Source organism: Temnothorax nylanderi, unplaced genomic scaffold (assembly GCF_030848795.1).
Source record: "Temnothorax nylanderi isolate EJ_2023f unplaced genomic scaffold, tnyl_v1.0 TNYL_tig0099_pilon, whole genome shotgun sequence".
In the NCBI taxonomy this organism is placed as follows: Eukaryota; Metazoa; Arthropoda; class Insecta; order Hymenoptera; family Formicidae; genus Temnothorax; species Temnothorax nylanderi.
Genome location: NW_027249161.1, coordinates 520664 through 534100, shown reverse-complemented (window position 1 = coordinate 534100; position 13437 = coordinate 520664). Strand labels below are relative to the sequence as shown.

The 13437-nt window shown below is 39.9% G+C and overlaps 1 protein-coding gene across 4 annotated transcripts in view; it reads left to right on the top strand.

Annotated features, from left to right (window-relative positions):
- Positions 1–10455, top strand: part of Kair1d (Kainate-type ionotropic glutamate receptor subunit 1D) — a 134612-nt gene extending 124157 nt beyond the window's left edge. Inside the window, exons 12-18 of one of the 4 annotated variants that reach the window (XM_071711517.1) lie at positions 205–342; positions 1191–1328; positions 2543–2741; positions 3248–3479; positions 4896–5011; positions 6514–6669; positions 8372–10455. In XM_071711517.1, the coding sequence (XP_071567618.1) occupies positions 205–342; positions 1191–1328; positions 2543–2741; positions 3248–3479; positions 4896–5011; positions 6514–6669; positions 8372–8422 (1030 nt within the window). In that variant the 3' untranslated portion in view covers positions 8423–10455. Of the gene's footprint in view, positions 1–204; positions 343–1190; positions 1329–2542; positions 2742–3247; positions 3480–4895; positions 5012–6513; positions 6670–8368 lie in introns of all 4 variants that reach the window. The other 3 variants (XM_071711516.1, XM_071711519.1, XM_071711520.1) reach the window with 3 other exon arrangements.
- Positions 10456–13437: the final 2982 nt, after the last annotated feature.

Sequence of the window (13437 nt, the reverse complement as noted above, 5' to 3'; positions counted from 1 at the left end):
AATTCTGTTGTTTCACATATTGCGTTAGATATTTCGTGAAAATTATTTACAAGCTTGACAGAAATTGGTTTAAATAATTGTAACGTATATATCAAGATGAACTTCTTTATAAGATAATGCAAAAATTTTCAAGGTAATTTTTTTATAACAAAAACCGCGTTTGATGCCATTGGATCAGAACGTGTTTGGAATCGTTAAGTTTAGATTCACGCCATACGAATGGTACAACCCGCATCCGTGCAACAAAAATCCGGATCGTCTGGAGAATCGCTTCAAGCTACTTAACTGTTTGTGGTTCACCATTGGCTCCCTAATGCGGCAGGGTTGTGATATTTTGCCAAAGTAAGCCCTTTAACGCATCAAGATAAGGATCTTCATGCGCAAAATACGTGCTTATCGCATTCGTTGCATGTCACACTGCTAATTATACCTTAGCGAAACTATAAATCATCATTATTGCCTTCCTCGTGCATAGATCGTAGGAGCGATCGATAGGAAAAAGCATAAGCGGATAAATCATCTCATCAAGATGCCCAAATTAAGCAATTTTCATATTTGTATTAAAAAGTACGAGAACAAAATGGAATGTTATAGTGAGCTGTACCACGTTATTCCTAAACGCGCGTGCGATAAGAAAAAAGAAACGCGCGCGGCATTAACTTTTAACTTATGACCTTATATAATTAATTAAGAATATTAATTAAGCAAGTTTTATACATAATTAGGCGATATTATTAAAACTAAAAGAATAAACAATCGTTATAATAAAATAAATTCTTCTTACGCCGAGACAATGAGATTTATATTAGAATAATTCTTCTTTATTGTATTTTTATCATTTTGACTAAATATTGCAAAGAGATTACATATATATATATATATATATATATATATTTGTATGTATATACAATCTCTTATGTATTCGTATGTATATATAACCCCATTACTCATTATATGTTTCTTGTAGTATTCGCGTATATTGCTTTCATGGTGAGAAATCATTGTATCGCATCAGCAAGACATCTCAATTGGTTCACTGATCTCACGAAACATATAATGTAATTCCATAAATTTATATCATCAATTTCAGAGAGTGACGACACACACACACACAGACAGACAGAGAATCCGCGGATAGGTGCACGCTTTGATCATCTAATCTCGGTCCTTCCCCTTTCACCTGTCCGCAGGTTCAGCCCCTACGAGTGGGAGAACCCCCATCCGTGCAACGGGCAGTCCGAGGTCCTTGAGAACGAGTTCACCCTACTGAACTCGCTCTGGTTCACCATAGGCTCGCTCATGCAGCAAGGCTCCGATATAGCGCCGAAGTAAGTGACTGAAGAAGCACGCAGTATACATAAACGTGGTGTACGACAATGTAGAATCTATGTCGCTGTCGGCCACCAGTGTGTAAAACTAATTTAATCGTGTGAGGGAAGCGCGAACGTACGGCGCGTCATCGCGTTTTATGATTATGCAAATGATGTAAGAACCGATAAACTGGCTGTGCTATATCGTAGACTTGCTGCAACTGATTGTACATCCAAGTATGCCGGGAAACGTGAGAATTACGTGGCAGGAATGTATTCCTTAACGGCGTTTGGTGTCGGGACTCTTCCCTTGATGAAAATTTAATCGATGGCTTAATTAGGAATCCACTTAATTAAAGGATAGACGGCGAATGAAGCTGCAGCAGGGTGTAACAAAACTTTATTTTCTAGTTAATTCGAAGCAGACTCTTTCTCTTAATGGGAAATTAACTTTATATACTGAATTAGGAGAGCGTTTAATACTCGAAATTAAAAGGTTTCGAGTAAAACGCGCTCTAACAAAGTTATGATGCGCTAAGATTAAAGAATTACATATCCTCGCAACGCGCGCGCGATTTCCGGTATGCCGTGTACAAATGCGGCAAAATTAATCACAGCGCTTTGCTTGTACCTAGTTATCGAAATGCATGATATTGCGTGGCATGCGCCTGAAAGCTTGGAATGCCCGTTACACAAGTAGTTTCCAATAATTCCGCGTGCTCGTTATACACGACATAATTGCGTTTATGTATACTCTCGCTCAGTTTTCGCATGTAAAATAATTCGCCCGCACATGTTTCGCGCACATATACGTCCGTTCCGCTCGCCAACTCCCCGCATTTGCCGTTTAATAGCGAACGCGAATCGCTTAACTGCGGAACGGCGCGCGGCGCGGGGGCTGTACACCCCCGCGACGTATACAGCTGGCTCGTTACATAAAGCGAAGTTGAACTTCCGTACGCTCCATTACCCCTCGCGTGGAAGGCGGCGGGCGAAGTTATACCCCTCGGAAAACTTCCGGCGCGCGAACGGCAGGTGCCATTGATTCCTTTTTCTGTGCGATTCGTATTTTCGACACGTTCCGCTTTATCGCGCATGGATCTACAAACGAGAGGCGGTTTACGCGGACTATACTTTACGGCGCGGCGGGGCAAACTCGCATGCTTGATTTTCCGATTTAGAGCCTCGTTGCGGTGGAAAACAGTGTGCAGCCTTTGATCTCTTTACCGTAGGGCCGTGTCGACTCGCATGGTCGCCGGTATGTGGTGGTTCTTCACGCTGATCATGATCTCCTCTTATACGGCTAATCTCGCGGCTTTTCTCACCGTCGAGAGGATGGATTCCCCGATCGAGAGCGCCGAGGATCTCGCTAAGCAGACGAAGATCAAATACGGTGCTCTCAAAGGCGGCAGCACGGCGAGCTTCTTCAAGGTGAGATTAATGCCTTTACATTATATGCACTGCTGTTATCAAAAATAGAGTGACATGAAGCGTTTCCTATATTGAGAATTATAACGTTTGTCGCGAAAATACGCGTACATACATCAGTTACGCGATGTATACAAAAAAAGAAATCGAATGCCGTCCAATAAAATAATAAAACTACGTAAAGTAGAAACTGAGCGATAAGGCTAAATGAGATAGTACATTAATTGTTATCTCAAATCCCGCAAGTAATTGAGTCAGATCCGCTTCTGACGGGCTAAGAATCTCCAATCAGAGCAACAGCGGAACCGCAGGATGCGACCCCGGGAATATTCTCTCTATTAATTCGAGATCGCCGATGCGTGCAATTAGGGATGTAAGCGTGCGCGGATGCGATATTCTCTCCTTCCGAAGTAAGGCATGCCTATCTTCGAGGTTAACCGATTTCCACTCCGACGTTCCACCGTTTAACGGCACGCGTACTCAACCACGAAATTCCCGGCATGATCTAGGATTCCAATTTCTCGACGTACCAACGCATGTGGTCCTTCATGGACTCGGCGAAGCCGTCGGTATTTACGGGGAGCAACGTCGAGGGCGTGGATCGAGTGATCAAGGGGAAAGGCAGTTACGCATTCCTGATGGAATCCACCTCCATCGAATACGTAATTGAGAGGAACTGCGACCTCACTCAAGTCGGCGGTCTCTTGGACTCCAAGGGATACGGCATCGCCATGCCGCCAAGTAAGTGTTAATAGAAATGCTTTATACATGTGCATTACGCGCGCGAGGAATTGCGATAAAAAATTCATGCGACTCGCGTAGTCGCGTATAGACGCGTGTTCTCAAACGAGAATCGTAAAAAGGTGAAAAGAAGTCCGATGATTAAAAACGTGAAGGAAAAGAGAGAAGTGCAAAAGGGAGAGTCCGGAGAGTCAACATAAATTTCTTGAAATACTTTTTGTACGGCTATTAATAAATCATAATTTGTAATTCACGTCGCTCGTGTTGAAAATAATACGAAATAAAAGAAAGCGGTTTTTCATTTAATATTTTATCTTTATTATTTGAATATTTTAAGTCACTACGGATATAACGCTTCAATTGCGACAAAGTAATTTAATATATCGTCGATTCGTGTTGGTTGGACACAAACCGGATGTGTAATATGTCCCTCAATAGTTGTGGATTTCAATGCTATATTCAACACAAAGCGAGCTTAATTGAATTTTTTTGCCGCATCTCGGCAATCCGCGCGCATTACTCGGTAGACATGTGATTCAAAATTTGGGATAATAAATGGTTCCATGGCTGAAGTATTTATCAGCAGGTTTCGACAGTTGTGGTCAATAGCAGAGAACATTAAAATCTACAATTATTAAAGGATCATTACGTTCGTCACATTCAATCTGATACAAACGAACGATGTATTAATATGTACTCGCTATTTAAAATATGAAATATCAGCTTTTCCGATGTTCATGATGTGAATATTATTATTCATCCCATTTCTATCTATGGCTTTTAGTTTACGCTGTATTCATTTCTCTTTTTCTCGATCTTTTGAGGATGTCATTGCGGAAGCTTATAAAATTAACGCGCGCAACTTTAATAATTTAGCAAAAAGAGAAGATAATTTTGTTTATCAACTTCCAACAGTACGACATCTTAATAGCTCCCATTAATGGAAGTAGCGAACGCGGTACATTTGGAAGGAAAAAGAAATGTACCTAATCAATATTGCAGTATAAAGTACTTATATCGGCCTATCGACTCGACTGAATAAAAGAAATTCCCATTCAATTAAAACTTTTCCTTCACGCAAATGAAATTCTGGTAGAAAGAAAATGCAAATCGTTCCCTCGTCGAATCGAGAGATTCGCGCGCGCGAGCGAGCGGGCCGGTCGGTTTATCCCGAGAGATCGAATAAAATCGCATTGCCGGTCGCCCTGCTGATCTCGCGGCTGCGCGAAAATACCGGTCGATAGTCGAGTGTCGCCATGAAGGGAAACGATTGCGCGCGGGATTGCCGGCGAAACGTTGGCGCGAGGGAACGATTGCCGCAACGGTACTTCCGGAAAGTTTCGCGCGGAAGTACGGCGCTACGAGGCGATAAAAGCAGCCTAGGAGGAGTTCCTCAAAACGACCTTGGAACTTCAGACTCGCCGTACAGAACGGCCATAAGCGGGGCCATCCTGAAGCTCCAGGAGGAAGGGAAGCTACACATGCTGAAAACGCGCTGGTGGAAGGAGAAGCGAGGCGGCGGATCCTGCAGGGTGAGCTAATGTGTATCTTAAGGCGAATTTACACGGTTTACTTGTAATCTCAGGATCCGCGAGTCTGCGGTTATCTAGCGATAAACTTTTGGAGAACTTGTGTAATATGACAATAACGATAATATAACTACGAAAAGTTTTAACTCGTATATCGCAGAAAGATTAACTTGAAGAAAATCTGGAAGGGAAAAGGTTTGATAAAAAAATAAAATAGATACCCTTAACTTAATAATGTTGTCGCGAAAATGATTCAAATAGATACAGTGTATTTGTTAAAATTGCACAAAAATAATTTTAACTGCAATAATTGCCTTTTATTTTTGATGGTAAATCGATGAACAAAAGTTTATTGACCATCATACTTTTGCGTGGAATTTCCGTCTGACCTAATTAATTGTTTCTCATCGTGATTTCTTTATCCGCTATACCCGTCTTATCTGGTATGACTTTTAAAAGAAAACCGCGTGAATTCCCTTTTAATCCACCGTCATTTCTCTTTTCTCATGAAGGATATTCGGGCGCGCTATAGCGCACTCAAGAAGTGCGCGTTCGAAATTCTTGCGCCAGACTCCAGCAAACTCCCCTCATCCGTCAGGGATGAGAGGGCTGGAGGCTGAGGCGGCACGCGGGGAAGACTATTTCGCGAATTCGCGAAATCGAGGCTTCGCCGAGCTCGCGATCATCGTTACGCGCACTGCTATTTCTCGCGCAGCTTCGCCGATAAATTCTTCCGATAATTCACACCGAGGGGGGGTTTCTCCTCCCTCGAGCAAACTTGTTTGACGGACGAACGTAGATGGATTGATTATAGCGACACAGGAGGAATTAACTCCTCGATGTCATTCTCCATTCGCAATTATCGTAAAATACTAAAAGTCTAGTGGTGTTTACACTATGCTATAATTATTAATTTTATTCTAAAAGTAAAAGATAACGTCAATACCAAAGAAAGCATTTTGTTGTTAAATTTCAATTTTGTGTCTGAATAAGGAATCAAGATGAGAAACGCTTTGTACCTTTTCTATTCCTTATTCTCTTTGAGTAAATAAATTTTATAATAAAAAGGTATTTTCTGTATTACAATCTGAAATAAATGTATTATTAATCAGATATAAAGATATACATAGACATAAAAACACTATTAAACACGATAATTTTAACTGGTTTAGAGAATATTAAAGTATCGATTAAAAGATTGAACGCCAATTAGAAGATTTAATAGGCAACGCGCTACTCCCATTCCTCTCAACACTTTAACCCATCAGCCTAAGAGTAGGCGCGATCAAATTTTCGCAGTACTATCCACACGACGCTACGCGCAACCCACGTACGAACCGCTTCAATAATGAACACCCGAGCGCGAAAGCCGCGCGTGCATTACGCGAAAACCACCGTTTCCCCAGCGGCGCATTACCGATGCAGCGGGCCCATATTCTACCTGTAACCGCCCGCGTTAATGCGCCACAAGAGCTAATCGATGTTTCTCTCTCATCGGGCTATAGGACGACACCTCGAAGAGCAGCTCGGCGGCGAACGAGCTCGGCCTGGCGAACGTCGGCGGTGTCTTCGTGGTGCTGATGGGCGGCATGGGGGTCGCATGCGTGATCGCGGTCTGCGAGTTCGTGTGGAAGAGCCGGAAAGTGGCCATCGAGGAGCGGGTGAGTGACGCGAAATAGCACCTGGAGGATGGTAGTCGCGCGATGGTAGCCACGCCGGAAATCACCGCGTCAGGATCCGCCGCGGCCGCCACGCGGCTCGACCCCGACGCGATCTATCCCGACATTCACATACCGCGCGAATACATCAGTTGATGCTCGCACGACGGTGGAGTTCCTCTCTAATGGTCTTGATACAGAACCACTCGGGTCTGATCGCTATCGCTCACACGGCTCGGGACTCTCTCTCTCGGCGAAGATGACGCATAGTTTCCCCTCATTTTTCTACCTCTGTCATAATCGCCATGCATCGTCGTTCCCTCATTGTCTCGCTGCGCGCGAATATCGTCGTTAGTCGGACAGGCAAGACATTCGTCCGTCTTCGCTGGCCACTGAGAGGACGTGTCGCTTCAAGCCTCTATGTTGAAGAAATGCCCAGAGTATTCGTGACTTGTGAGAAATCCAAACAGTATTCAAGCCCGAGTTTTTGATGCGCGAAAAACGGAAAAAGCGAGAGAAGGATCGCTAGAATTTAATTACTAACGTTTGAAAGGATTAGTCTTTACATAATTGCCGCGTTCCTTCCCAAAGATTCATTTCCATAAATTCTGGATTTTAAACGACTCAATCTCAATTATATATTTTTAAATACATTTCTCTCCTTTTATTTTAATGTTAAAGGGTCACATCGGTTGTTCTAATCCCAATCTAGATTGCCGCTTGCACAAATAGAAAGTCACGTTCATCGGCAATATATGAGAGCGTCGTGATTACCGGAGAGAGACGTAAAAACCATAAAAACACAGGCAAAGAAAACCTTGATGAAAAAATTTCCAGCGAAATTTCGCGCTGTGGTCGAGCGCGGAAAATGGAATTAACGTATGCAAAGTCCCGCGCTGCGCAATTCACGATGACCGCGGTACCGCGCGGTGTACACGGTATTCGCGCTACCGTTTACATATATTCAAAGGGGTAAACAAACAGGCAACTATTTGAAGAGGGCTCGCCCAGGGATACGAATATGCTTTGCGCGGATCATTCCCCGCGTACACGCAAAAGCAAACAGCTCCTATGAGCTGACGGACGTCGGTGGTATTACTGTGCCGCCTCCTTTCAAACCGCATTGCACTCCTGCAGGGAAGCACCGTGGGCGAAGCTCTCTCCAAAAATTCAAATCGGCTTAAATCGATCGTGGGACGAGACTCACGTCTTACACGATGAATAGTACGGGCTTTCGAACGGATCGGATGGCGAATACTTGAACTTTTATGATATGTAAGGCTTGGTCGAGTCGCATTCCTCGTCATCATTATGACTGCCACGATATTGAATACGATGGACACAATATGTCGCGATAATAAAAAAAAACATTATAAATAAAGAATTAAAATAAGTGTACTAATTATATTTTTGGATTATGTAGATACGAGATTGGATCTTATTTTCCGTCGTAGAATAATGATTAATCGCGATGCTTCGGGTAAAAAATTACGACAACTGTGATAATAGATATTTCCTAATTATGTTTACATTGTCGAAGAAGCAATGAGAAAGCATGATAGAGCTACAAGTTATTTTTGTTTGCTTTTTATATAAGCATATCGATAATTAGCGCACCTCTTTTCCCGCTTTTGATTACCGCAACAGTTTACAGTGACTAATATAACGAATCTGACTCGGGCATTTTGGTGTTCTGTTCTAGAAGCAGAAATCCTCGGGGAAACCGATCTGCGAAGGTTTTACTGATCTGCACTAGCGACGGTACGCGCTGCGCTGCGAATAAACAGATTCTTAAACTCAAGCCGTACCTCAAAAGCGTATCCGATCCGAGTTCAGTGGACCTAAGGAAGAACTCCATCACGGGAGATCGGAAAACTGTATAAAGATCGTAAAATTATAGGGACAAACGAAAATAATCGGACAAGAAAAAAGCAACGAGCCTTGACCTTTCCAATCTTCCTTCCAAAATTCTATCAAGTATATCATTCAATTTAACGAAACAATTTGGGAAATACAGAAATATTTCTCCTTAAGTTACGGCGCTCACAAGAGTATAACTTATTCAATATTTTGAATAAATTTCTATTCATGCGAACAAACTATTAAAATTCGATTAATAACAGTGCCAATTTTTCAATAGAAAAATTAGAGAAACGTACAATTATCGCAATATATGTAATAAATAACCAAAGTGAAAAGACGACGTAAAAGAAAGATTGGAAAAGTCAACGTGTTTGCCATTTTGCTCATATCAAAACTTAGATTAATGAACGAAGACTTTAAACCTCGCAATAGGAAAGGCCAAGTCCTTCCTCGCGAAGTCGCAAACGTTTCAATCGACATCAAAATACTTAAAAAAAAAAGAACCTAGAACCGCGGTGTTCACAACTTATAGTGCTGCGGATGAACTTTTAAGAACAATCACGATTTTATACCGGCTAGATAGTGAATGTATAGTATACCAGATTAAACAAAACATTTTACTGTACATAATATGTAACTGTCGAGCTAACCAATATGCGATCGTAAGTGTGCGCGGAAGTCCGTTCGCTTCTCGAGTTGATAATGTTGTCATAAGTGATAATCCGAAAGAGCAAGTGGATATAAAGGAAACCTACCGCGTTCTCGCTAAAATTGGAGTACTCAGCAATTTGTAACTTTCAATAGTATAATGATACTTAAAAACATATGGATAAATATGTTCTCTCGATTAATTTCATATTTTTCCTCTTATATTGGTACTATTCTATGTGTATGTATAAAGTTTCATTCTTCGCTTAATTAGAAGGGATTTCTTTATATACATGTATATATGTAAATTCCTTCTAATTAAGTGAAGGATAAGATTTTCTCCAAGTTCAAGAAAGTCATTCTTGAAACTCGATCTGCTGAGACTCTTTCGTAAATAACAATTTAATTTCAATTCTCGTTAAGAACAAGAATTTCGCATTAAAGGGTGCATAATAATTATTAATTTCCTTCTTTTTTACTTTATATATTGCAAAATCTAAACCCTGATATATAGATTTCAATAAGAAATTAACCAACGCACAGAACAAGTACAACATTACAATATGTTAGAAAATAATCACCTTTATCCACGTGCAGCTTTTGCCGCAATGTAAAGTATTTCCGATCCATGTGAAGGAGCACGCGGACTTCCGAAATTTCGTTATTGAATAGACAAATCTCTGTGTCGTGGCGAAGTAACTTGTACGGAAATTGCGATTTCGAAAAATGTTGCATTATTTATAACTGTAAATGAAATTGAAAGGACACGCGTTGTGTGACAGTTTAGTATGACATTGTTAGTCGTGTCGCAATGTTTCTTGCTGCTCTCCCCCGTCACGGATTCACAGGAGGTGAGCTCATTTATCTTTTCCATTTTTCACTGTCAGTAGCATTATATAGATTCCTTCCTTGAAGCTATAACGATTATATTAAATTTAACGTCAAAAATTTTGAGCTTTCTAAACAAGCTTGCATGTACAATTATATCCAATAGTAATTTATTATTTGCACATATTTGAACTTTCCTAAAACGCTAATCCAAAATTATTTCACTTCAAAATTTTAATCTTTCATTTTCAATTATTTCTTCTGTCATATATTTAGTTATATTATTTATTATAGATTCTTAAGTGATATTAGTTTTTCCGCTCAAACCTTTTGAACTAAAATAACTTTTCGTCAACGAAACTTTCAATTTACATCTTTGTAAACAAAGCGGAAAGTGATAAGATTTCGCATTGCAGTGTTTTGAGTTTGAGCTGAATAACTCGTTTCACGGTTCAATTTGTGAGCCTTTTCGCAATCGTCTTTTCGTGGAACTTTCAGAAGCCCGTGTGCTCGGAAATGGCGAGCGAATTGCGATACGCTTTGGACTGCGGCAACGGAAATAAAAAGCCGTCGGGAAAGGCGCTTTGTCGACGTCAGGGGCAACATTCAAGTCTGTCGATCGTTTCGGAGGAGGGCAAGTACGCGGCATGCAACAAGTACAGGCACTTCGTTGGAAAAGCACCTCTGACGTGAACAAAGGAACGCCTGGCCGAGCGGAAAGGCCGAGTGATGAATTTCTTTGCGAAATTAATTGCTTCCTCGCTCATATGTAAATTAAAATATACATGATCGATTAATTTGAAATACGGGCGCGACAATCCAGAAAACACAAAATTGTCACAAAAATGACAAAAATTATTTCTAATTGCAAAAACACTTTTAACAAATACAACGAAAAAGCGAAATGTCGTCAGACAATTGTAGCGAGATTGAATTTTGTCAAGTTTCAAGTCGAACACAAATTTGATACTACATCTCCCGATAGGAAAGAAAATAAGAAGACGCCATTGAAAGCACCCTAGCACCAGGAGGGTCCTGTAAATTCGTTGCGACGGGAATTCGCGATACGATTTAGAGACAATGTGTAAAAACAAACAGGGACTTAATTCTAATCGTGTATCACGTCTGTCCTTTTTTTACGAGCCACCGTTGAATTTAAGATAGTTCACCATCTACATAGTCCCTCGTTAAAGCGTCTGTTAAAGCGTCATGCGAGGTAGATGCGTGCGAGAAAACGAGCGAATGAACGAGAGTCGCGTGGAATGGAGTGATCTTTCATCGACCGTTAAAGATGCACCGTCGTTATAACGTAAAATATTCTATTGCAATCGATCTGAATATTGTCATCCGTGTAGGTCAATTTGTTCGGATACGGTGGAACGTAATTACACGCGCGTACAATAGCGATTTCGAAGGTCTCCTCGTGATAAATATAAATAACGCAAAGGAATTTTTACGCATTCCACCTTTAATCCGCAAGATCTGACATCGCGAATGGTCATTTGCACTATTTTGTATCGCAAACCAACCAACGTTTCGCGCGCGCGCGTGTGTGTGTGTGTGTGTGTGTGTGTGTGTGGTTGTGTGTGTGTGGTTGTGTGTGTGTGGTTGTGTGTGTGTGTGTGTGTGTGTGTGTGATTCGCGATAAGTAGTTAAAATTTTTGAACATACTTTATCTGAATTTATTCCTACCCTTAGCTGGTCTAACGGGGTCCATAAGGTCATTGAAATATTATTTGAGTAAACTAGAGTTAATTGTCTAAGCTATTCTAATTATCCAGATGTATAGATGATGTATTTCGAGCCGCGCGACGCGTTCGCGTAAGTAATGCATTGTCGATATTCTATCTAATCTAAAAGACTGCTCTACTCTCCTAACAGGATTGTTTTCACGAAATATATATCATTATTCTCGCTGATATATTCGTTCGTCCGATTAACGTTTCCATTTAATCGCGTAATCATGCGGACCTTGTGAACCAAGCAGTATTCATTTGAGTCTTCCCTCTATCGTGAAAGGAGAAAAAATGTTAACGTAAAAGTGAAAAACAAGCACCGCGATTCCAGTCTAATATTTAAACTCTCGAGAAAGAGTGCCGTATAAATCAACAAGGTGTGAATGTATGAATGTTCGACGCCGTGTTGAAGAGTGTGTGACATTCCAATAGCTTGTACGCGAATATTATTTTAAGATCGAGCGTAAAAGCGAGGAGGAGCGTAAAATGCATTTTATTTCTTTCTCCTGTACTTGCACCTTCCACACGAATTTCGTTGTACACAGTTTATCGAACTTTGAATGCAAACCATAGAGAAGTACGCACAGATATGCGATACATACATATACACACACGTACACGTACGCATATAACAATACTCATTGTAAATATCGTCGATACTATTACATACTTGTTACATACTTGCGTTCATATGTCGCGACATACGAGTTTGTTAAGAGCCTATCGCGATTCTACTTCTTATATAAAATGTAATACAAGCATCAACACATATTAAATGTGAATAAATTATTCGTCTGTAAATTCTCATTTAAACGCTTCTTGTTATAATTGCCCTCATCACATCCATTTCCCCGATTGACCGCGATTATTGTTGTTTGATCATGGCAATATATCATATTGTTAGTCTACACTGTTAAAGGTTAAAGGATGAAATTTAAACCAATACCATGAGTTATATTTATTTTGTTATTTTTAACTACCATGTGCGTCAAAATTTATTAGTTTGAAACAAAATAGGATTATTTTAACTCCATTGGTTTAGTCAAATTAACATTGTTTTAGTTAAATTAACTACATATTGAGTAGGAGCAGTCTGGAGCAGTGGCGACCTATGGAATAGTTAAAAATTACTCAAAATTGAGTTTAATTTAACCCTATGAATTTAACAGTGTATAATCAGCTAACTGTATTGTTCATCGATTCCCTGTTGTTTCTAAATTGTTCTGACAAATAATTAAATAATATAAAAGAATCTTAATCTGAAGTAAAATTATATAAAAATAAAAATCTTAATGTTACACTTAAAAAATGCCAATGTGTTTATTTCATGTATTAAGGTATCCTTATACACTGTTCATCGATTGATATGTAAACATATATTGACATTTATACATATAAGAAATATTCTCAATAATAAATGTATTTCGCTCTTGATAAAATATGAATCCGATTTTTTGCGTAATGGTCGAGATTAATAGAATAGAAATCAGAGATTAGAATAGAAATTAGAATAGAGATTAGAATAGAATAACGCTACTGACTTATAACCATAGAGATTAAAATCAATTAAAAAAATTGGTACAAGATTAAAGTATTAATAATGATTGTTTTATCTTTTTTCTTATTTCCAGGTAGTAATAGCGATAATTATAATTTCAATTTCATATTAATTTCCCGCGTGGTTATACTCTTACCT